The sequence below is a fragment of the Haliotis rufescens genome, unplaced genomic scaffold, assembly GCF_023055435.1.
Source record: "Haliotis rufescens isolate VD_foot unplaced genomic scaffold, xgHalRufe1.0.p SCAF_8, whole genome shotgun sequence".
Classification (NCBI taxonomy): domain Eukaryota; kingdom Metazoa; phylum Mollusca; class Gastropoda; order Lepetellida; family Haliotidae; genus Haliotis; species Haliotis rufescens.
The window spans coordinates 47,667,301-47,692,636 of NW_025964372.1; the positions used below are offsets into that span (position 1 = coordinate 47,667,301).

General features: G+C 42.9%; 1 protein-coding gene across 9 annotated transcripts in view; it reads left to right on the forward strand.

Moving 5' to 3' along the window:
* Positions 1 to 20,846, forward strand: part of LOC124152764 — a 35,284-nt gene extending 14,438 nt beyond the window's left edge. For 6 of the 9 annotated variants that reach the window (XM_046525811.2, XM_046525810.2, XM_046525809.2 and 3 more), the window contains 12 exons: positions 51 to 108; positions 1,321 to 1,478; positions 2,662 to 2,756; positions 3,267 to 3,329; positions 4,168 to 4,256; positions 6,612 to 6,693; positions 8,028 to 8,202; positions 9,534 to 9,895; positions 10,217 to 10,321; positions 10,837 to 10,936; positions 12,466 to 12,530; positions 13,650 to 18,108. In XM_046525811.2, the coding sequence (XP_046381767.2) occupies positions 51 to 108; positions 1,321 to 1,478; positions 2,662 to 2,756; positions 3,267 to 3,329; positions 4,168 to 4,256; positions 6,612 to 6,693; positions 8,028 to 8,202; positions 9,534 to 9,895; positions 10,217 to 10,321; positions 10,837 to 10,936; positions 12,466 to 12,530; positions 13,650 to 13,731 (1,434 nt within the window). In that variant the 3' untranslated portion in view covers positions 13,732 to 18,108. Of the gene's footprint in view, positions 1 to 50; positions 109 to 1,320; positions 1,479 to 2,661; positions 2,757 to 3,266; positions 3,330 to 4,167; positions 4,257 to 6,611; positions 6,694 to 8,027; positions 8,203 to 9,533; positions 9,896 to 10,216; positions 10,322 to 10,836; positions 10,937 to 12,465; positions 12,531 to 13,649; positions 18,109 to 20,320 lie in introns of those variants that run through there. The other 3 variants (XR_006863553.2, XR_006863551.2, XM_046525813.2) reach the window with 3 other exon arrangements.
* The last annotated feature ends 4,490 nt before the right edge of the window (positions 20,847 to 25,336 follow it).

The window sequence follows — 25,336 nt, forward strand, 5'->3', positions numbered from 1 at the left end:
TACATTTGATTTAGTTGAGAATGTTCTTTGTATTAAAGTCTTGGTTTCAGAATATTCATGGAATCCTCGTCCTATCTCAAGCTGTTCAAGAGCCCAACAGTGCTCAAGGTAGGTTTGCCCTGGAAATACAGCACTTTGAGTATTTGGACAAGATTTATTTATCACAGTCATTTGTGTTTAGCTCACCTGACTGAAAGTCGGTTTGTTTGCTGTCCATCATAATCATCTCTTCAGAAACTTTTCGACCAATGAAACTGTAACTTTACAAGCTTGATCAAAACTCCAAATTGATCCTTTGAGTTTTTAAGCTGTTTCATAAAAACATATTTCTGGCCTTCATTCACCCACTTTTGTTGAAAATGCAAAGAAATTTGGATTTTATTTTCCTAGAAGTGGGACTCAACAAAGATCCTAATTTTCATAATAATTAAAAAGTGTGATTTTCTGTTTTGAACATGTTTGATCTTTAATTCTCATAAAATGCACATCTGGTTCCATAGTCCCTTTCTCCTCTGACATTGCCAGACTTGGTCAGACACTGTACTTTGGCATGTATATTTCTTACGATTACATCATATTTTGTCAAATTATTAGGATTTGAGTGTTAGTTTCTTTTGCCCCAATATGATGGGGAAACTATTTGTGTATCAATGCTGATAGCATCTTTTGCTGATTGTCTGTCTTTGTTGGCATTTTAAACTGTTGACTACATATCCAGGTGAGCTACAGTGCTTTGGGACTTCTTTTTTTTAAACATTTATATCACTATAAGAATCCTGACAGAAACTATTGGTACCGTAATCGACTTAATAAGCGCTCCGCTCTAATAAGCGCCCACAGCGATATTTGCTAATATATTGGCTAGTGAACAATCCTAATTAGCACCCTTCCATTGATCAATGTACACAAGACTTACTTATTTGTGTATAATACGCACTCGTGTGTTATATGCACCCTCAATTACGGGAAATTAAAGTCTGGAAAAATATATCTGTCGTGTATAATACACAGACTTTTCTTTTTGTATCATTTCAGGCTGTCAGCATAAACCACAAAATTTACGATCTTTCAGCTCTTTCACAACAATTATGCTCTAATAAGAGCCCCAATTTCTAATTTTGAGAGCGCCCTGGGCGCTTATTACGTCGAATACGGTATTTTGTATCTAGAAATGTCTAGAAATAAGTGAGTCATATATAGTTCAACCTTTCTACTTGAATCCGTTTAAGTCAGTGTAGTTTATGGGGACTTGTCATGTAGAGGTCGAAATGGGCTTCTCCTCTCTTCTGTTCCATTTATATTTAGAGCATAATTTCTCAGGAACAAACACAGTGCCTGTGATACCCCTCACATCACCACCATGTCCCTCACCAGTCACGCAAGGGACACGCCCTCGTACCTCATCAGTCACAACAGAGAAACAGGGTCACACCACGTTCGTCACACCTGTTCGTCCTGCTCAGATGAACCGAGTCCAGGTAAGCTGTCCTTGAGAGAGAGTGAGTGAGTATGGTTTTACGCCGCTTTTAGCAATATTCAAGCAATATCACAGCGGGGGACACCAGAAATGGGCTTCACACATTGTACATCTTCGGCGTGACGAGCAAATGCTTTTACCACTGGGCTACCCCACCGCCCCAGTCCCTAAGAAATCTTCCAGCGGTATCCATTGCTACCAACGGTCCCAGATTCATCGTATTTGCGATCTAAACTAAATACTAAAATACAATATCTTCCTTAATTCATATGAATATGATGCCAATTTATGGACAGAAAATCACCAGAACTAAATTTTCATAGGCAGGGTCATTATTTAGCTTTACATCATCTGTTTAGTATGAACGCGTCTTGTTTATCGACTGGTATGAAGTCTATTTATAGAGTTGCATCTGTCATGCCGAGACACTTCATTGGTATTATTTGAAGTTGTAGACTTTGAAATAGACACAAACGATAAGTTTATCTTCTGAGATTTGGAATCACTTTTTTGTATTGTACTGTAGACGATTCATATTGTCTGGCTTTGGCTCCAAACAAAATACTTATTGTAATTTGAGAAAGTAGCTAGGAATATGTTTCAAGAATTATTTCACTCTGGAAAGATAATCAGAAATTCCTTAGAGGTTATTGTCTGATGTTGTTATTGTCAAATGTAGAAAGGAGTAGCTACTATTGGACAGATCCCAGGAGACCGGTGGTTCAATCCTCTGTCTGCATCATACCAGACACTGAAAGATGATACATGTTACCCTAACTGGTCCTCGACATTCACGTGATGAAACAAGGACAGGTGTTGTGTATCTGAACCCTGTTTTACAGATTGATGAGGTCATGTTAAAGGTGAAGGCTATTTGAACTTTATTTAAAACTAATTGTCAAGGTCATGTTAAAGGTGAAGGTTTGACCTATTTGAACCTTATTTTACAACAGATTTTCAAGGTCATGTTAAAGGTGAAGGTTTGACCTATTTGAACCTTATTTACAACAGATTGTCAAGATCATATTAAAGGTGAAGGTTTGTCCTATTTGAACCTTATTTACAACAGATTGTCAAGGTCATGTTAAAGGGGAAGATTTGTCCTATTTGAACCTTATTTTAAAACAGATTGTCAAGGTCATTTTGAAGGTGAAGGCTGTAACCTATTGAACCCTATTTTGCAGATTGACGAGATGGTGGTGAAGGTCAAGGCTGTTGTCAAGGACACACTTGGTCTGGTTCTTGAGACCGAGATGAAAGCAGCATATGACAACATTTGGTGAGGGTGATATGATACACTTATATAATAATTATGTCCCGAATATGTCCCTTTTGAAGTGAAATGACAATGTTTATACAATACAAATGTCACAGTACTAGTTGAAAAGAATGGTAGGAATTTTCATTTTGATTATCAAGAAGCTTTTGAATTTAGTGAGTGAGTGAGTTGGGTTTTACGCCGCTCTTAACATTATTCCAGTTATATCGCGGCGTGTCAGCTTAATGTGGGAGGAAAGCCCGGAGTGATGCAGGTCTCAGACGTTTACCACTTCGGTGAAACCCACGAGCACGGGTATGGTGCTGACAAACCTAGAAACATAATCAGGGCAAACCGGGATTCGAACCCACGATCATAGGTTTCTGGCGTGCCCAAGGGACGCAACTCTGTACAGCGAATCGCGGCGCCTTAGACGACTGGGCCACCCGTGGCCCCCTTTTGAATTTAGATGTGGCAAATGTCAAGGAAATTAACTTGTTGCTCACAAGTAATGTTTGATTGTGTTCCTAGGAAGACTGTTGTCTACCGGAAGCCACCTTGGTCTGCTGTGGACATCATGGAATCCATCAGGAAGTAAGTGGCGGTCAGGTCACAGTCGTTGTGGATATCATCTTGCTGTAGCTGTCACATCTGTCAATGTATCCTGTTGCTTGTTGCAGCCATGTCCTGTCATGGCTCATGTTTCTGTCATGTTGCTTGTCTTGTGGTCACATTGCAAGGTGTAGCTATCATGTTGCTGAGGTGTAACAAACTCACTGTATGCTCCCTGACTTGTATAGCTGCCATTATTCTGTCATTGCTCAGTATATCTGTACGTCTGTATGTCTGTGAACACATTGGGTTCGTGACCTGTGAAGTAGAGAATAGGTCTTCAGCCACCCATACTTGCTGTAAGAGGTTACCATGTTTGTTGTAAGAGGCGACTAACGGGATCGGGTGGTCAGGCCTGCTGACTTGGTTGATACATGTCATCGTATCCCAAATGCATAGATCGATGCTCATGATGTCAATCACTGGATTGTCTGGTCCAGACTCGATTATTTACAGACCACCGTCATATAGCTGGAATATTGCGGAGTGCGGCGTTAAACAACAAACCAACTAACCAACCCTTCTCAAAACATTAAACAGTAACAACATCAGTCAATAATCTCTAAGGAATTTCTGATTATGTTTCCAGAGTGAAACAATTCTTGAAACCTATTCCTAGCTTCTTTCCCAAATCAAGCATAGATCGATGCTCATGATGTCAATCACTGGATTGTCTGGTCCAGACTGGATTATTTACGAACCGCCATCATTAGCTGGAATATTGCTGAGTGGTGTTAAACAACACTCAAACAAAGACAAACAAAGACAAACAAACAAATCCTGCAATCAGTACTGACATGTTTGCTCTGTATGTCCCCAGGCACTGGATGGCTGTGTTTGGTATGATCTTGCCGAAGCAGATGTCCAACACTGTCAACTCCATCACCACCAAGTTCCAGCCTAACAAAGGTGAACAATAGCTTCCAATGTATGACAGGCCGTGTACTATATACGATCATTGGGCAGTGGAGTAGCGTTTTGCTCGAAAGCTTCGGCTTGTCATGCCAAAGACTTCAGTTTCATTCGTCACATGTGTACAATGTGTGAAACCCATGTTTTGTGTTCCTCCAGCGTGATAGGGCTTGAATAACACTGAAGCAACATAAACCCCTCACACTTCTTTTGTAAAAACTGTACATTATGTAGTTCCCCTGCTGTGAGATATCCATGATAACATGGTGGTGTATATATGTGTAGTTCCCCTGCTTTGAGATATCTATGATAACATGGCGGTGTATATATGTGTAGTTCCCCTGCTGTGAGATATCCATGATAACATGGCGGTGTATATATGTGTAGTTCCCCTGCTGTGAGAGATATCCATGATAACATGGCTGTGTATATATGTGTAGTTCCCCTGCTGTGAGATATCTATGATAACATGGCGGTGTATATATGTGTAGTTCCCCTGCTGTGAGAGATATCCATGATAACATTGCTGTGTATATATGTGTAGTTCCCCTGTTGTGAGATATCCATGATAACATGCTGTATATACATGTAGTTCCCCTGTTGTGAGATATCCATGATAACATGGTGGTGTATATATGGTTATTACCCACGTGGTGAAGATACAGGTGGTAAGATACTACATTCGTACATCACACGTGTGTCGTACAAGGTTGACCTTGTTTTATTCGTTTGATTGGATAACCCTGACCTCTGTCACACCGGAACTACTTTTTTTATTCATAAAAAATCACAAGGCGTCATTCATTTTGCAACTACAAGGCAGAACTGAAGCAATCTCATGTTGGTGAGGGATCTAAACAAACACTTTATTAAACCAAACAAGATAGTCACACGCATCCAATTTGGTTTGAATCCTATATAAGTTATGCATTGAGCTTCCACAAACATTATATAATCGAGCTATATCCATTTACAATGTTCGACTACTGTTCAATAGTCCGAGGGTCCCCATGAGCGTGACGCACCCGACCACTTTCGCAATTTCCAATTTGATTTAACGTAAAAGGATAAGCGTGGTGAAATGAAGTCAGTTTAAACTATCTTGACAGATATCTAGATTTACTTGTAATGATCCGTTTGTGCCATCAGTGTCCTCTTCGAAGCGTATTTTGTGGCACTGTTTCGGGAGTTGTTTGTTCACGACTGCACAACCAGATCACTCAAAGTGAACATTTCCGATACAAATCATTCGAATACTCCATGGAAGTGTGAAGGATTTCTGATTATGTGGCCCCAATATCCCAAAGGTGAACAATAACATTCCCTATCTCTAGCGTAAAACGCTTAGTAGATCACGGTTGTCTTTTCTTACTCCGGTGGTGACCTTGCCCTTCGTTCGAAGCTGTCACTGACATGCAAGCAGACTTGAGCGATTTGATTTTCACGTTTTCAGTAAAGGGTGGTACAGTAAACATGAATGTCTTTGGCGAACACTCTGATTTCCCTCTTCCAAAACGGTACGGACATGATATAAATTCAGCTGATAGATCAAGGAAACTGAACCATTTTGAATGCACAGACGGGACCCCGGCAGTGCGGGTGACCGACTGTTGGTCCGATATTCAAAGCGTGGCGCTAATGTGACTTTTCAAATTTTCTTATAGATGTCCTGCGTACTTACAACATGGCAGTGAATTCTAATAAGTTGAAGAAATTCTTCCAAAAGGTTCTTGAGCGTCGGTGCTGTTATGTTTTCGAATACAACTGTAGACGCATGTTGTTAATGCATATGCATAGGAATGTAAACAATGCCCATATTTGGGCATATATCAATATTCATGCACAACCAGATTTTGCAACCGGTTTCAGTTTGGTCTGTCAACGGACAAAAGTTGTTATGTATTAACACTTACATACATATTTAACGTGGGTAATAAATAAAATACCACACTCATTCTCGTTAGATACCATTTTTACGTAACTCGTGATTTTTCTATGGTATCTGACCTCGCTTTCGCTCGGTCAGATACCATAGAAAGTCCACTTATTTCGTAAAAATGGTATCTAACGAGAATGAGTGTAGTATTCTCTATGTAGTTCCCCGGCTGTGAGATATCCATGATAACATGGCAGTGTATATATGTGTAGTTCCCCTGCTGTGAGATATCCATGATAACATGGCAGTGTATATATGTGTAGTTCCCCTGCTGTGAGATATCCATGATAACATGGCTGTGTATATATGTGTAGTTCCCCGGCTGTGAGATATCCATGATAACATGGCAGTGTATATATGTGTAGTTCCCCTGCTGTGAGATATCCATGATAACACGGCTGTGTATATATTTGTAGTTCCCCTCCTGAGGAGCTGTGAGGTGCTAGAGCTGATACAGGAGCTGATGCAGCTCATGGAGGCACTGCAAAAACATTCCAGGTGAGTGAGTGAGTGGTACAGTGGTACTAAAAGTTATCAATCAAGTTGGGAGAAAGCAAACCAGTGGTTGATAAGATGAGCACTGACCCATGCTGGTCACACAGTCTGTCACCACCCAGTTGTTATTTGTTGGTTTTGGGGGGACTAAGCCTGATCTGGAATCTGCAAGGTCGTGAGATGGTTTAAGATAAAAATCTAATATTTACGACCTTATACATCAGGGTATGAAACTCCCAAAAGTTTCAGCCAGACCACAGGACTGGCTAGCTGAAATACTTGCCAGCCCTGACCAAAACCTGCCTGCCCACTATAATCATATGTTTCTCAGGATTATTTAATTAAAACCTTAAATCGAATTCATTGAACATGAAGTAATGCAAGAAAAGAAATAGCAAACACTTTTTAGGTCAGATTTGTATTTAATATCCCAGAATACATCATGTAAATAATGCTTATCATCGGGAAATATTTAGAATATTTTTACATATGAAATATAACCCGACCGTCGGGCAGGGGGATTTGAAAATCTGGCAGCCCGAGTTGAAATCAACCCGTCTCGGACGGTCGGGCAGGCAGGTATTTCGAACACTGTATACATATATATTTCACGTAACACAAGTGAAAATTAAGAATTTTGACATTTTTTCCAAAGGAAATTTTTGTGAGTTTGTAAGTTTGGTTTTTGTCTCTCCTTGTCAACTAAAAGTACCCCAGTGTCCTCTTCATTACTTCAGATGCATTGTGAATATATATTCATGAGGGAAAGCAACTTCATTAGAATTTATTAATGAGCAATTTCAGAGGTCTGATTGTGGATTTGAACATTAATGCATTGGAGGGATCTCCTATAATGGGCACCGCCTCCGTGGTCTAGTGGTAGAGCGTCTGCCCGGAGAGCGGAAGGTCCAGGGTTCGATCCCGGGCCGCGTCATACAAAAAGACGTTAAAAGATTGTACTTGTTGTTACCCTGTCTGGCGCTCGGCATTAAGGGGCTAAAACAAGGACTGGTCGGCTCGGAGTCAGTATACTGTGTCTGAGTGGGGTATTCATGTTAAACTGCGGCATGGTATCTCAGTGAGCTAGCACTATAAATCGGCATCAGTCCGGACTAGTACAAGCAGCCACACACACACATACACGTGCATGCACGTCGCTATATAAGTGCAATAATCTTGGCCGCGACGTTAAACCCCATTTCACCTCACCTCACCTACAATGGGCATGAGGCTGATAGCATGTATCCACTAAGAAGGCTGTATGAAAATAACTTGTTTGAAACATTATCTTACATTTGAATGTCCGTATATAAAACAGACGATTACTTCCGTTGCAGCTATAAGGGCAGAGTAAGCATTTCTATAGACAAACTGAAGACTGTGCAGATGCAACTACACCACCTGAAGACTGCACCAACCTCATCAACACCAACATCATCAACACCTTCATCATCAACACCAACATCATCAACACCAGCTTCATCAACAGCACCATCGTCTACACCTACACAGGTAGCACTACACAAGTGTTGTGTCTCTAGAATGCCTTAATCCATCTTCCTGAGGCAAGGGAGTTAACTGACTATAAAAGTCCAGTTTCCAACCTTGCCGAACTAGCCTGATTGATCATAGCGCCACCAATGGCTATTACGAGTTATGTCCCTTCTATGTCCCTCCTATTGACCAATCAGATTCCACCTCTAATATCACTTGCATTTGCTTCAAACAAGATGGTGGCGCTCAGTAAAGACGATCTGATCAATAATCAAGATCCATATTGTAATAAAACAGGTCTTACTTTGCAAAGTGCATCAAATTACACGAGCGCCTTGATTGAAAACATGAAATGGTTTGGAAAATATCTGTTGACACCGAGATGGTGGTACACATGCTTTCCTGCAAGTGACCGAATTCTGTATGACAGTTTACTAACTGTCGATTTCGTTACGTGATTTTGATTGGACTATGCATAGACTTGTTAGTCAGGCCAAGACATGACTCCATAATGCCAGCCTAGTTCGGCAAGGGGGAAAACTGGACTTTTGCAGTCAGTTACTCCCTCGCCTCAGGAAGAAGCTGCTGGTTATGAAGACCAGCGTCTGGCTCATCTATTATGTACAAGATGCAGGATAATGTTTCTAGAGGACCTGTCTTTGTCTTTGTAACATTACCTAAGAGCCCTGTGGGGATTTTGGATTAGAACTGGTCCCCAGCAACCCATCCTGGTCATTAGAGGCAGCTCAATGGATTGGGTGGTCAGACGAGGTGGTTTGATTCCATGTCATCGTACCCCGATGGTGTGAATCGTTTCTCACAATATCAGTCTCTGGATTCTTGGTTCAGACTCAATTATTTACAGGCTGTCTTCATTATGCTGGACTACTGCTGAGTGTGGTGTTAACAACAATCAAACATATAACCTTAGCCTGTTAGTATCTTTATGGTCATCCAAGAGGTTTGTCCTGGGGTAGAATAGGTCTTCAGCAACCCATGCTTGCCGTAAAAGGCGACTATGCTTGTCGTAAGAGGTGACTAACGGAATCGGGTGGTCAGACTCGCTGACTTGGTTGAAGCATGTCATTGATCCCAATTGCGTGGATCGATGCTCATGATATCAATCACTGGATTGTCTGGTCCAGACTCGATTATTTACAGACTGCCGTCATATAGGTGGAATACTGCTAAGTGCAGCGTAAAACAACAACCAACCAACCAATCATCCGAGAGGTAATTGGTTTATTGTGATACTTGTGAATTGTAATGTAAATGTCTTGCTGACTATTTTATTTCAGTTATTGAATTAAGTGAACCATCCTGACTACAAATTACAATATCTGTTGTAGCCCAGAACATTTACATGCAAGCCTGTTGCCAGTCAGTCGTCCACACCGACACAAGTCTCTGTTGACCGTCCTGCTCCTTCCACACATAGAGATGTCACTCCTAGTCCCCGGCGACCTTCACAAGCAGGCTCTGCAGCCACCGGGACAAGCTCTGACTCCCTAGTCAAACCCTCCGGCTCGAGTCTAGCTGGGTCCAGAATCAGGGTCAGACCTGCCGGCACTGCTCAAGCCTCCACCAGCTACAACACCGCTACAACCGCTGTCACGGCAACCCCCACAGCTAGGCAGCCTGTCCACACACAGGATCCGACTGTGGTACAGGACTGTTTCCAGCTTGTGTGGGCGAATGTGTACCAAGTGTGGTAGGTGTCTTTTTGCTGTAGGTGTCTATCTGTACTGTGTGTGGTAGGTGTCTATCTGTAGTAGGTGTGTACCTGTAGTAGGTACCTACCTGTAGCAGGGGTTTAACTACATTAGGTGTCTACTTGTAGCATGTGTCGCTCTGTATTGGTGTCGGATAATGAAGTTGTGTTTGTTATTGTCGAACAGGCTTTATGGTTGTCTAATGTTTCTGGTGAGGGTTAATGTGTAAGTCTATGTTTATTTTCCAGTGTTGAGAACAAAGCTTGTACATATTTAATTCTGTTATTCCAATTATTTCAGCATTGAGATTTATGTTTCAGTGTGGAGATCGAAGCCTCCCTGTCGCAGTCCGTCAACAACAGCTACCTCAGTCTATTGACTCGCCTCACCAGGATCATCAAGGACCTTCGATATGAGTTTGCCCTGTAAGTCAACATCCTTATTTAGACCTTGACATGAGACAATTTGACTTGGGATGCCATGGCTTCAAACACTTTTGCTGCATCTAATTTTTTTTAAATACGAACCCTCGTAAATATTATTTTCCAAGTTACCAGTGACTCACTCACTCACTCACTCACTCACTCACTCAGTGTTATTCTATGGGATCGGAAATGTGGCTCACTCACTCACTCATTCAGTGTTCTCTGGGATCGGAAATGTGACTCACTCACTCACTCATTCAGTGTTATTCTATGGGATCAGAAATGTGATTCACTCACTCATTCACTGTTATTTTATGGGATAGGAAGTGTGACTCACTCACTCACTTATTCAGTGTTCTTCTCTGGGATCGGAAATGTGACTCACTCACTCACTCACTCAGTGTTCTTTAATGGGATCGGAAATGTGATTGCCGATCCTTTTGTCGATGATTGGTATGAAAATTGAAGATATTTATTACTTCTGTCTGTAAATCAATTCTACCTTTTGTTTTCAGATGTCTTTCAATTTCTCCCTATGAAATTTCTAATGAGAGAGAGAAATTTCAAAACTTCTGTGAACAGCTGAACACAGTATTTGTGAAGCTGAAGCATAAGGTAACTATTGATAATTCAAATGTCTGGAAACAACATGTTTGTAATCATAACAGATATCATTACTGTTGCAGCTCCTAATGTGTATAGGCAGGGATTTATTTCAGACTCTGAACTGTGTTCCCCTGGGAAACAATGTTATTTTGTTCAAAATTTGGACTTTTTAATAGTTCATTTTTTCTTAAATACAGAGGTATTTTGAGATTGCATTTAATGCAATAACATGAGTTGAAGCATTAAAATGCAATATATTATTCTTCCTTTTAGTGAATACAGGTTACTTCTAAAAAGCCATAAAATTAGTTATAAGTTATGTATATTATTATACTGTAAGATGAATTGGGAAATGTTTCTTTCCAAATTGGGAATTTTTATTGACATTTGCTGCAGACTTAGGGTCGAATGTCAGCCTCATCAGATCTAGATAAATCCCTGAGAGGGCACGTATGTGGTCCAGTAATATATGGCTCAGCAATTCACTGTACAGAGTTATGTCCCTTAGGCTTACCAGGATCAGTGACAAGATTGTGCATGCTCAGAGGCGGTAGAAACTAACAATTTTAGTCCACCAGTCCTTATTATGATAACATATAGCAAAACCCTTAAAATAGCAAATTTCTACTTGTCCTTATGATACCTTAACTACTGGGCAGTTTGGCAAGGACTACAGGACAAGTGCCAATTTCTAACGCTGCTCAGAGGCTGTTCGTATCAACATAGATACATCTTCCCGAGGCAAAGGGAGTTAACTGACTGCAAAAGTCTCCACTCTTGCCAAACAAGGGAATTATGGAGTTATTGTTTTGCTGTACTAATAAGTCTATGCCTAGTCCAATCCAAATTGCAAAACAAAATCGAAATCCAGTTTGTAAACTGTCATGCAAATTACAATCGATTGCAGAATTTGCAAAGCATGTGTACAGTCAACTTATTTCCAACAGATATTTTTCAAATATTTTCATGTTTTAAATCAATTTGATGCACATGACAAAGTAAGACCCATTTGATTACAATATAATTCTTGATTAACGATTAGCTCTTCTTCACTGGACGCTGCCACTTTGTTTGAAACTAATGCAAGTGATAGGAGAGGTGGAATCTGATGGGTCAATGAGAGGGACGTAGGAGGGACATGACTGGTAATAGTGACTGGTGGCGCTACGATCGAGCCCAGAAATTCCAGCCTGGTTCGGCTAGGGTGAAACTGGACTTTTGGAGTCAGTTAACTCCCTTGCCCTGGGAAGATGCTTACACATGGAGTTCCAACTGAAACAAAACTACAACTGCTGGTGCCTGACTTTGTTTTTAATGATTGTGTATGGAAATTAAATATCGGTGATATCAAATTAGGAAATAGAAGCATTCATTTCTAAACTGGCATATGCCTTCTCTGCATCCCGGTGGATGCCCTCTGTATTTCTTGTTGCATCTGTTTTCAATTTGTAAGTGTACAGGAAAGCCGGATTTTGTGTCCGATAAATCCCTTCACCTATGTCAGATATTTGACGTGACATGTTTCTGTTTTGTTTCAGCCAGTAGAGTTCGAGTCAGTTACAGTCGATGCCCTGATGTCCTTTTTCCGTACCACCAACAACAGGTACAGCTTATGGCTTGTTTTCTGTCAGAACTTTCTCTCTATATATACTGATTTCATCTGGGGATTATATATTATAGCTGTGAATTACATATATTGTTACATGTAAAGATGGTGGAGTTTATGAAGAACAATAAACTTTGAACATTCAATTGAAAACTTATTATCTGAAGTAGTAACATGCATAACAATTTTTTAATTATAACAACATTGGTGTATAATAATAACTTTATTGATAATTTATAACAATAATGGCTCTAGTCGTGGCAACTTCTAAACTTTCGGGAAGTTGTAATCTATCGGACTGTCATTCAGGCGATGTTTCTGACAGATCACGATCTGAAAAATACTATCATGAAAGTGTATCCCGTGGATAAGCCGAGCCCTTTCTACAGAATATTTTTTCTGGTCCTCAAAATTCGGCTTATACGCGGTCATATATGGTATATAAGTACAATTCTGGAATCTGTAATTTGGATTAAAATTTGTTTTGTTTCATTTGTTTACTGTCAGACACCTCTATTCATAAATAGTTTCCATTGTAGGTTTCATCTAAGTGGTAAAGATCTATAGCCTGCATCGTCTTTCCTCTCACTTTATACACCTACTGTCACTTATGCCTGTAGTATTGTAGGTATCTTGCTATCTCGTAGTATCCTTGTGGAGTATCCTTTCAAGTGAAACCTGCCAAGAGGTTGAAACAGGACTTTTAGTATGCATCTTATGTTGATTTTTGACTGGTTATATGTAATATTTTTCACATAACAATTCCATGACGTGAGTTGAACCTGCAGCCTCACATGTCATCTTTAGTATTGGAACCCACTGTTTTACCCACTGGGGCAGGTGATGAAAGGGTGTTCAGTCTTACATGTCATGACTTCAGTTGTCTGCATGCTGCACATGGTCTTTCTCTTGCCCCCTGTCATCAAATTTGTTTCTTAATGCAACTACTGTATTGTTTCTCTAAATTCCTTTTGGTCTACTTGAGTTTCGAAGGTTCATATATAAGTTGAAACTGTCCTTGTCATGTCTTAACAACAAATTAACATTAAATGGCTGAGATGTTGTTCAAAGAGGCATTAAACGCAAATGAAGTTGACTTTTGATGTGTTTTTTCAGGCCGCTCCTTCAGTCAGGCTTGATGCAACTGGACAGCATCATCCGCAGCCTGTACGAACTGGTTAAGCAGCTGCCCGACTGACGAACAGGTCCGACCATCATCCTGGATCTCACTTGATGCTATATAGGATGTTAAAGATGCACGGGTACATCATCCATAATGACTGGCCAGACTGACTGACCAACAGGTTGGACAATCATCCTGAACTATTGCCAGATCTGACATGATGGCATATCTAACAGCTGCATTTGTATGTCATCCATAACGACGAGCCAGACTGACTGACCAACACATCGGACTGTCATCCAGATCTAAAGGGTAGATCACCATTAGATAGACTGTCCATCAGGTCGGACTATCACCCTGACCTGTTGCCAGATCTGAAGGGTAGATCACCATTAGATAGACTGTCAATCAGGTCGGACCATCACCCTGACCTGTTGCCAGATCTGAAGGGTAGATCACCACCACAGACTGTCCATCAGGTCGGACCATCACCCTGACCTGTTGCCAGATCTGAAGGGTAGATCTCCACCACAGACTGTCCATCAGGTCGGACCATCACCCAGATCTGTTGCCAGATGTGAAGGGTAGATCTCCACCACAGACTGTCCATCAGGTCGGACCATCACCCTGACCTGTTGCCAGATCTGAAGGGTAGATCACCACCACAGACTGTCCATCAGGTCGGACCACCACCCTGACCTGTTGCCAGATGTGAAGGGTAGATCACCATTAGATAGACTGTCAATCAGGTCGGACCATCACCCTGACCTGTTGCCAGATCTGAAGGGCAGATCACCACCACAGACTGTCCATCAGGTCGGACAATCACCCTGACCTGTTGCCAGATCTGAAGGGTAGATCTCCACCACAGACTGTCCATCAGGTCGGACAATCACCCTGATCTGTTGCCAGATGTGAAGGGTAGATCACCACCACAGACTGTCCATCAGGTCGGACCATCACCCTGACCTGTTGCCAGATGTGAAGGGTAGATCACCATTAGATAGACTGTCCATCAGGTCGGACCACCACCCTGACCTGTTGCCAGATCTGAAGGGTAGATCTCCACCACAGACTGTCCATCAGGTCGGACCACCACCCTGACCTGTTGCCAGATCTGAAGGGTAGATCTCCACCACAGACTGTCCATCAGGTCGGACCATCACCCTGACCTGTTGCCAGATCTGAAGGGTAGATCTCCACCACAGACTGTCCATCAGGTCGGACCACCACCCTGACCTGTTGCCAGATCTGAAGGGTAGATCTCCACCACAGACTGTCCATCAGGTCGGACCATCACCCTGACCTGTTGCCAGATGTGAAGGGTAGATCTCCACCACAGAGTGTCCATCAGGTCGGACAATCACCCTGATCTGTTGCCAGATGTGAAGGGTAGATCACCACCACAGACTGTCCATCAGGTCGGACAATCACCCTGACCTGTTGCCAGATGTGAAGGGTAGATCACCACCACAGACTGTCCATCAGGTCGGACCACCACCCTGACCTGTTGCCAGATCTGAAGGGTAGATCTCCACCACAGACTGTCCATCAGGTCGGACCATCACCCTGACCTGTTGCCAGATCTGAAGGGTAGATCTCCACCACAGACTGTCCATCAGGTCGGACAATCACCCTGATCTGTTGCCAGATGTGAAGGGTAGATCACCACCACAGACTGTCCATCAGGTCGGACAATCACCCTGACCTGTTGCCAGATGTGAAGGGTAGATCACCACCACAGACTGTCCATCGGGTCGGACAATCACCCTGACCTGTTGCCAGATGTGAAGGGTAGATCACCACCACAGACTGTCCATCGGGTCGGACAATCACCCTGACCTGTTGCCAGATGTGAAGGGTAGATCACCACCACAGACTGTCAATCTGGTCGGACAATCACCCTGACCTGTTGCCAGATCTGAAGAGTAGATCTCCACCACAGACTGTCCATCGGGTCGGACAATCACCCTGACCTGTTGCCAGATGTGAAGGGTAGATCACCATTAGATAGACTGTCTAACAGGTCGGACAATCACCCTGACCTGTTGCCAGATGTGAAGGGTAGATCACCACCACAGACTGTCCATCGGGTCGGACAATCACCCTGACCTGTTGCCAGATGTGAAGGGTAGATCACCATTAGATAGACTGTCTAACAGGTCGGACAATCACCCTGACCTGTTGCCAGATCTGAAGGGTAGATCACCATTAGATAGACTGTCCATCAGGTCGGACCACCACCCTGACCTGTTGCCAGATGTGAAGGGTAGATCACCATTAGATAGACTGTCCATCAGGTCGGACCACCACCCTGACCTGTTGCCAGATCTGAAGGGTAGATCTCCACCACAGACTGTCCATCAGGTCGGACCACCACCCTGACCTGTTGCCAGATCTGAAGGGTAGATCTCCACCACAGACTGTCAATCAGGTCGGACCACCACCCTGACCTGTTGCCAGATGTGAAGGGTAGATCACCATTAGACAGACTGTCTGACAGGTCGGACCACCACCCTGACCTGTTGCCAGATGTGAAGGGTAGATCACCATTAGATAGACTGTCAATCAGGTCGGACCACCACCCTGACCTGTTGCCAGATCTGAAGGGTAGATCACCATTAGATAGACTGTCTAACAGGTCGGACAATCACCCTGACCTGTTGCCAGATGTGAAGGGTAGATCTCCACCACAGACTGTCTAACAGGTCGGACCACCACCCTGACCTGTTGCCAGATGTGAAGGGTAGATCACCATTAGACAGACTGTCCATCAGGTCGGACCACCACCCTGACCTGTTGCCAGAACTGAAGGGTAGATCACCATTAGATAGACTGTCCATCAGGTCGGACCACCACCCTGACCTGTTGCCAGATGTGAAGGGTAGATCACCACCACAGACTGTCTAACAGGTTGGACAATCACCCTGACCTGTTGCCAGATGTGAAGGGTAGATCACCATTAGATAGACTGTCTAACAGGTCGGACCACCACCCTGACCTGTTGCCAGATCTGAAGGGTAGATCACCATTAGATAGACTGTCTAACAGGTCGGACCACCACCCTGACCTGTTGCCAGATGTGAAGGGTAGATCACCATTAGACAGACTGTCCATCAGGTCGGACCACCACCCTGACCTGTTGCCAGATCTGAAGGGTAGATCACCATTAGATAGACTGTCTAACAGGTCGGACCACCACCCTGACCTGTTGCCAGATGTGAAGGGTAGATCACCACCACAGACTGTCTTACAGGTCGGACAATCACCCTGACCTGTTGCCAGATGTGAAGGGTAGATCACCATTAGATAGACTGTCAAACAGGTCGGACAATCACCCTGAGCTGTTGCCAGATGTGAAGGGTAGATCTCCACCACAGACTGTCCATCAGGTCGGACAATCACCCTGATCTGTTCCCAGATGTGAAGGGTAGATCTCCACCACAGACTGTCCATCAGGTCGGACCATCACCCTGACCTGTTGCCAGATGTGAAGGGTAGATCACCACCACAGACTGTCAATCAGGTCGGACAATCACCCTGATCTGTTGCCAGATGTGAAGGGTAGATCACCATTAGATAGACTGTCAAACAGGTCGGACAATCACCCTGAGCTGTTGCCAGATGTGAAGGGTAGATCTCCACCACAGACTGTCCATCAGGTCGGACAATCACCCTGATCTGTTCCCAGATGTGAAGGGTAGATCTCCACCACAGACTGTCCATCAGGTCGGACCATCACCCTGACCTGTTGCCAGATGTGAAGGGTAGATCACCACCACAGACTGTCAATCAGGTCGGACCATCACCCTGACCTGTTGCCAGATGTGAAGGGTAGATCACCACCACAGACTGTCCATCAGGTCGGACAATCACCCTGATCTGTTGCCAGATCTGAAGGGTAGATCACCACCACAGACTGTCTAACAGGTCGGACAATCACCCTGAGCTGTTGCCAGATGTGAAGGGTAGATCTCCACCACAGACTGTCCATCAGGTCGGACAATCACCCTGATCTGTTCCCAGATGTGAAGGGTAGATCTCCACCACAGACTGTCCATCAGGTCGGACCATCACCCTGATCTGTTGCCAGGTCTGAAGGGTAGATCACCACCACAGACTGTCCAACAGGTCGGACAATCACCCTGACCTGTTGCCAGATCTGAAGGGTAGATCACCACCACAGACTGTCCATCAGGTCGGACAATCACCCTGATCTGTTGCCAGATCTGAAGGGTAGATCACCATTAGATAGACTGTCCATCAGGTCGGACCATCACCCTGATCTGTTGCCGGATCCAGTGACTATGGTGGCTGCACATAGATTCTGCAGGTTCAGCTGACAATCCAATACAAACTACACAGTTGTAGTTGGGATGGTTTGGTTCATTCAAAACATTACAAGCTGCTATCTGAGACTGCTGACATCAAGTCTGTTATACACAGGATTTTTTAATAAATTTCTGTTGTTCCCAGAGTTGTGGAGTAATTCAGTATTCCGTCAAAACCCTATTTCGGAATGCATAGAATGATCCAATACAATCTTTAAAATGTAAGGGTTTGGAAACAAGCTTTGTCAAATTTCAAATGAAAAAGGTTGCGATACACAATCAGATTCAAACATTGCATGAATCAACAAAGAGCTAAGAATATAATGTTGAGAAAAAAGTGACCACTTTTTGTTAAAGTTATTTTTGTCATCCTTTTTTTGTTGCGATAAATTTCTCGCATTGAATGTATGTTTTTAAAAAGTTATAAAGTATGTCTATTTTCGGTTTGATTCCTTTGATACATGAATATGGCTTTTTCCAATGTTATCTGAAACTGCCGACATCAAGTACGTAATGGTCAGTTTGTTTACCTCAAGACAGTGGTGAGTGCTTTGAACAGGTCCGTTAATGTTTATTATCATCTGTGGTTGAGCAGAACTATCAGCTTTTTGAAACACTTTAATACGGGTATGTGCCTTGACAGAAACGGAGACACGTTTCTAAACTTCATTGTGATAATAATTGTTGAAGGGATCCAGTCCTCCTTGTCAGACATGTAATTGATGGATGGATGATGTGTTATAGAGAGTCAAACCTCATTTTGTCGAACTTGGATTCAAATTCCCGGTTGTCTTGAACTCATTTGGGAGGCCCAAGTAATCAAATTAATCATGAAATCTTCCTGATGTCTCGAACGCCGGGAAACTCAAACTATTGTTCAGGTCCTCACGAGTTCGACACGAGGTTCGACTGTATGTTAAGAATACGCAATTGTATGTTCGTTAGTCTTTTGGGGGTTCATTTTTAGAAACTGATGTTTCATTATCTTAGTTTTACACTCAAAGTGTTTCCTTTAGCAATGTTTTAGTAAAATCATGGATTTGAAGACATTTTATGTTTAGGATCTTGTCTTTTAAGTTAAGTTGTTACAATGTGTTATAGGCGGATGCTTAAAGCATAGTCAGTTTTAAGTTTGTATGTAACAAGACACATTTGCTGCTATTGAGATGTGCTTGTCGTAAAAGGCGACTAACGGGATCGGGTGGTCAGGCTTGGTTGATACATGTCATCAATCCCAATTGCGTGGATCGATGCTCATGATGTCCATCACTGGATTGTCTGGTCCAGACTCGATTATTTACAGACCGCCGTCATATAGCTGGAATATTGCTGAGTGCGGCGTTAAACAACAAACAAATATTATTGATATGTTCTTTCTTGCCACAGTTCAATGTCATGAACATTTGAGACAAGTACATCAGTATTGGTGTTGACTTGTCTGTAATCAGCTGCTTTAACCGTATCTCAGTGCTGTTCTCTTAAAAATAATATTTATAGTGACCATACAGCGATAGACACTAACATTGTTAGTCCACTAGTGCTAATAACAATATCATACTGTATAGCCAAAGCCTTAAAAATGGCAAATTTCTTCAAGTCATTGGTTTGATTTGATTTGGTGGGTCTCTGTCTACCAATACTTTGTATAGTGATCAGCATGTCTGTCCGTCCGTCCGTCAGTACTCCTAAACCATTGAAAATGTCTTGTTGAAATTTGCCATACAGATTAGTTTAGTGATGAACTGGTGTCTTTTGAACAAGACACGACTGACCATACAGATGATAGTGTAGTGGATAGAGTATCTGCCTGGAGAGCAGATCACTGGTTCGATACCTGGCTGTGTCATACCTAAAGATGTTCAGATATGTCAACTTGCCTGGTGATCATTCTGCATTAAGGGGATAAAACAAGGACTGGTCGACTCGGAATGTACTGTGTCTGAGTGGGATATCTAGTGTTAAGCTGCAGCATGGTATCTCCATGGGCTAGCATTAGGTGAGGTGAAATGGGGTTCAAGATTATTACACTTTTATAGCGATGTGCATGCACATTTGTTTGAATGTGTGGCTGCTTGTACTAGTCCGGACTAATGCTGATTTTAAGTGCTAGCCCATTGAGATATCATGCCACAGTTTAACAGTAATACCCCACTTAGACACAGTATACTGACTCCGACCAGTCTTTGTTTAAGTCCCATAATGCAGAGCGCCAGGCAATGGAAGCATGATGAAAACAGCACTAGTCAGGACTAGAACAAGCAGCCACACACACACACGTGCATGCACGTCACTATATAAGTGAATGACTGAACTTTGGATGTTATTTCCCTCAGGTAGGACCACCATGAAAAGGTTAAAGTAAGTCAAAGGTCAAGGCCATGAGGAAAAGAAGTCGGATGCAGATGCAGATTGATCGTGAATCAAGAAAATTGTATTCCTTTGTCTGTCTAGAACCATACGGTCTGCACTTCAGACTTTCCTCTATCTCTAACTCTCTTAAGCTGTGATACGTATAACTGAAATTCCATCAATCAATCAATCAATCAACCCATACCCCCACCCACCCTCCGACGAATGAACGATAGAACGAGAACAATCCACCCAGTTAAGGTACAATGACTAGACAAACAAATGACTGAAAACATCAGCAGTATTCTGCCATGGTGCTACATTAACACAGTCAGCCAAATCACAGTCTGACCACCTAGTCCTCTGTAGCCATCTCACTCGTGGAGATCCGAGGTAGAATAGGTCTTCAGCAACCCATGCTTGCTGGTAAAAGGCGACTATGCTTGTCGTAAGAGGCGACTAACGGGATCGGGTGGTCAGACTTGCTGACCTGGTTGATGCATGTCATCACATCCCAAATGCGTGGATCAATGCTCATGATATCACTCACTGGATTGTCTGGTCCAAACTCAATTATTAGCAAACCGCCATCATATAGCTGAAATATAACTGAATGCAGCATTAAACAACAAACAATCAAATCTTCAACCATCTGTTGCTTCGGACACGTGATTCTTGTTCCAGAGTCCTCACAGTGTCGTATCATTTAGGAAGTATTGTTCTACTGTATGTAACACTCACTGTACACTCTTGTGATTTCTTTCTTTGACATGAACATTTGTATGCATATTGTTTCTTCATCCTGACATTATAAACTGTCAGATACTAGTTCATATATTTGATACATATTATCACAAGAAATGTGATTAAAAATATTGAATATACATTCTGTTATGTTTTTTTTCATATGCAGGTAATAAGGCAATACCTTTTCACTTGTTTAATGGTTCTGTTGACCTTTATGTTATGTAAAGTGCAAAATATATTTTATCAGCACTATTTTCCTACCCTGCTCACCAGAACAAAATATTGCATATGTAGCAGGGCATGAAGTTCTCCCACAGATGACATCCTTACCTTGTCAACTTGCTGACTGGGGTAAGATCGGAAGGTCTGTATATTTTAGTGCTGTGCTGTTTCGTCAATGACTTGGATGAACTTGCAGGAGTGAGCTTTAATCCAATCCCCTGCTTTTCTGCCCTGAGACTGAGGACCGCCTCTGTGGTCTAGTGGTAGAGCGTCTGCCCAGATAGTGTAAAGTCCTGGGTTCGATCCCTGGCCACGTCATACCAGAAGACCTTAAAAGATGGTACTTGATGTTACCCTGTCTGGCGCTCGGCATAAAGGGGCTAAAACAAGGACCGTTGGGCTCGGAGTCAGTATACTGTGTCTGAGTGGGGTATTCATGTTAAACTGCAGAATGGTATCTCAGTGTTCTAGTACAAGTAGCCACAAACACACAAGTGCATGCACGTTGCTATACAAGTGCAATAATCTGGCATATTCCTGTGGGGAAATAATCTGACATATCCCTGTGGGGCAATAATCTGGCATATCCCTGTGGGGAAATAATCTGGCATATCCCTGTGGGGAAATAATCTGGCATATCCCTGTGGGGAAATAATCTGACATATCCCTGTGGGGCAATAATCTGGCATATCCCTGTGGGGCAATAATCTGGCATATCCCTGTGGGGCGTCTACCCAGATAATCATACAGGCCACCAGTAATGGAGTCCAATCTGTGCAGCTGTGAGGAGTCTTTCCGTTCAGCTAAGTGTGGTGCATCTTCTTTGGCTGGAATCTGATCCTGCTGCAGACCAAGGAATGGTCAGCACTGAGGTACAAAAATGTGATAAGCACGTTACTGAGATGGCGCTGTCTTGGGATGATCAGGGACTACTTGCACAAAGCGATCATAGCGCTAAGATGATTGTAGCTCCTATACTTTAACATAGCTTACAAAACTCGTAGCGCTAAGATCGCTTTGTGCAAGTGGGTCCAGGACTAGCTGGTGCCAGTGCTTGGACCGGGGTTGTCTCCAGAACACCTTGTGTCGAGGCTTAGTCTGGAAGAAGGAATCAGTGATGCATAGGTTGTGGGATGTGCACAACTTGAGAAGATGTCCATCTTCATCTTGGCAATTCCATATTGACTGATACTACTGACTCTTTCATTGAAGTCGCGAAGCAGTAGCAGCTGTTCTTGACTGGTGATCACTGATGATGGTCTAGGGTTGGTCAAGGGTTGGTCATAGAACTGGAACTTATCCTTCAGATAGGTACCATTCTTGCCAGGCTGTTATCATTCTGAGCATCGAGTACTTGACAGCAAAGCCAACGCCTTGCTTGTTGGTTTGATCAGCCTCTGTAACAAGGCGATGTCCACTTGCAGTGTTCGACCTGACTTGGTTGATGCATATCATCGATCCAAATTTTGTGGGTCGATGCTCATGATGTCAATCACAGAATTGTCTGGTCCAGACTCGATTATTTACAGACCGCCGTCATATAGCTGGAATATTGCTAAGTGCAGCGTTAAACTATAAACAAACAAACTTGCAGTATTCGGAGATTGTTGTTGATGACAGCGATCGCTCACCTCCCTGAGCCCCAATGACAATCCAGGTATCACGGTGTTAACATACCAGCATCCCAACCTAAGAGCTGGCTTCTTGAGTTTCTTTTTTCCTTTGTTGTCTTATCTTGGGGCATGAGTGGCCCAGTCATCTAAGGCACCGCAATTCACTGTGCAGAGTTGCGTCCCTTGGGCACGCCAGAAACCTATGATCATGGGTTCGAATCCAGGTTCGCCCAGATTATGTTTCTAGGTTTGTCAGCACCATACCCGTGCTCGTGGGTTTCACCGAATTGGTAAACGTCTGAGACCTGCATCACTTCGGGTTTTCCTCCCACATTAAGCTGACACGCTGCCATATAACTGGAATACTGTTAAAAGCGGAGTTAAACCTAACTCAGTCACTCATCTTATCTGGTGCAAACTTTACAGTCTGCGGTCAAGCTTGTCAGAACACAGTGCATTGATCCCTTCCACCATCACAAGCAGCCCCACGTGCTATATTCTACGCATACTGCCTTAGGGACTCCGAATTTCACTTAGCCTTTTCCATTGATTGGAACAGCCGCAAGTCAGCGAGGGTTTGGAATAAGAGTTATGACCAGCCAAACCTGACGAGACTCCTTTGCCAGAAGCATCTGGTTTTTAGATTCCAGATTGCCGCTTATCCCCTATGCCACCCCAGCTTTAACAGTCTTGGTCAGTTCACATTTAAATAAAAAGAAGTTGTGAATTATAATTTGACTCCTCAATATATAAACACACACTGTCTGCAAGGAAAGGTTACATTATTGTTTTCCTACAATGTGAGGCATTCTTTTTTTCCCAGTAAAACAAGGGAATGAATATTTTGTTAGAAACAAATCCTGCCCCCATCCCCAGGAAATTCAAATGGTCGGTCCCTAAGGACACATTTTCGGGTGGGTCTGTAATGATGTGGGTTGGGATCACAATGACTGCCACAACGCCACTGAATATTGCCCATGGAATGGTCACTGGACAGTGCTACCGGACAACATACTGGCGCAACATGCTGGTCCACATTCTGTCTTTCAAAACCATAATTCTTGTGCCCACCATTCACGTACCGTGACGTGACTACCTCCAGCAGCCAAACATCACCAGCATGCAAGGCCAGCCATGAGTGCTGAACGTTTCCCCTTCAGAGCACGTCTAGGACACAATCGGGAGACTGTACGCCGACATCCAAGGTCACCCGCTACGTTAGCCGAACTGGGCCAGGCGCTGCAAGAAGAGTGGAGAAGACTAGCAAATAGCATGGGGAGATTGATTCAATGGTTGGCCAATCGAGGGGGCATGACCCAATATTGATCAAATAATCTCAAAACATTTTTTACTACACATCCCTGTCGTATTTTTTTATTGCTTGCATCCTTACAATACACCGCAGGCATGTTGATCGTCATCGTACACCTATAGTACTTCCCTTTTATCCATCTATCCCCATCACTCGATACCTCTTTGTATTTCTCTTATCATTTGTTATTCCCCTACTTTTTGGAAGAGTATATGATTGTTTGTTTAACGCCGCACTCAGCAATATACCAGCTATATGACGGCGGTCTGTAAATAATCGAATCTGGACCAGACAATCCAGTGTTTGTTTGTTTATTGTATAATGCCGCACTCGGCAATATTCTAGCTATATGACGGCGCGGTCTGTAAATAATCGAATCTGGACCAGACAATCCAGTATTTGTTTGTTGTTTAACGTCGCACTCGGCAAATTACAGCTATATGACGGCGGTCTGGAAATAATCGAATCTTGACCAGACAATCCAGTGTTTGTTGTTTAACGCCGCACTCAGCAATATTCCAGCTTTATGACGGCGGTCTGTAAATAATCGAGTCTGGACCAGACAATCCAGTCATTGACATCATGAGCATCATGCATCATGCATCAACCAAGTCAGCGAACCTGACCACCCGATCCCATTAGTCGCCTCTTACGACAAGCATAGTCGCCTCTTAGGGCAAGCATTAGTATGAAGGATCTGGGACTGTGAATGAACTTTGCACCAGATTACAGGCGGTGTTAATATTGTTCCTGATCCCCCGATCCCGTTAGTCGCCAGCAGCAGATGTCAGCACTGATATCCAAATAGTTTCCACGTCAATTTTGAGGACTAACAGGCTAAATAAATTTGAAACGTAAGTAAATTTCAACAATTTCAAGAAATTATTTGCAGCAATGGATGTAATATTACATGTCATTTCTGCAATACAAAACAATTAATCCTCCATACCAAGTTGCAACTGAACCTGAATAGGACTTTTATGGAAAGAACGAGGTAGGCCAACTGGATATGTCGTATTTAAAAGTTGCAGAAAACGTTCAAATATTGATAGGACAAATATCAGACATTCAAATTCTTTCATGCACGTATAATGTTGGACTTTGAT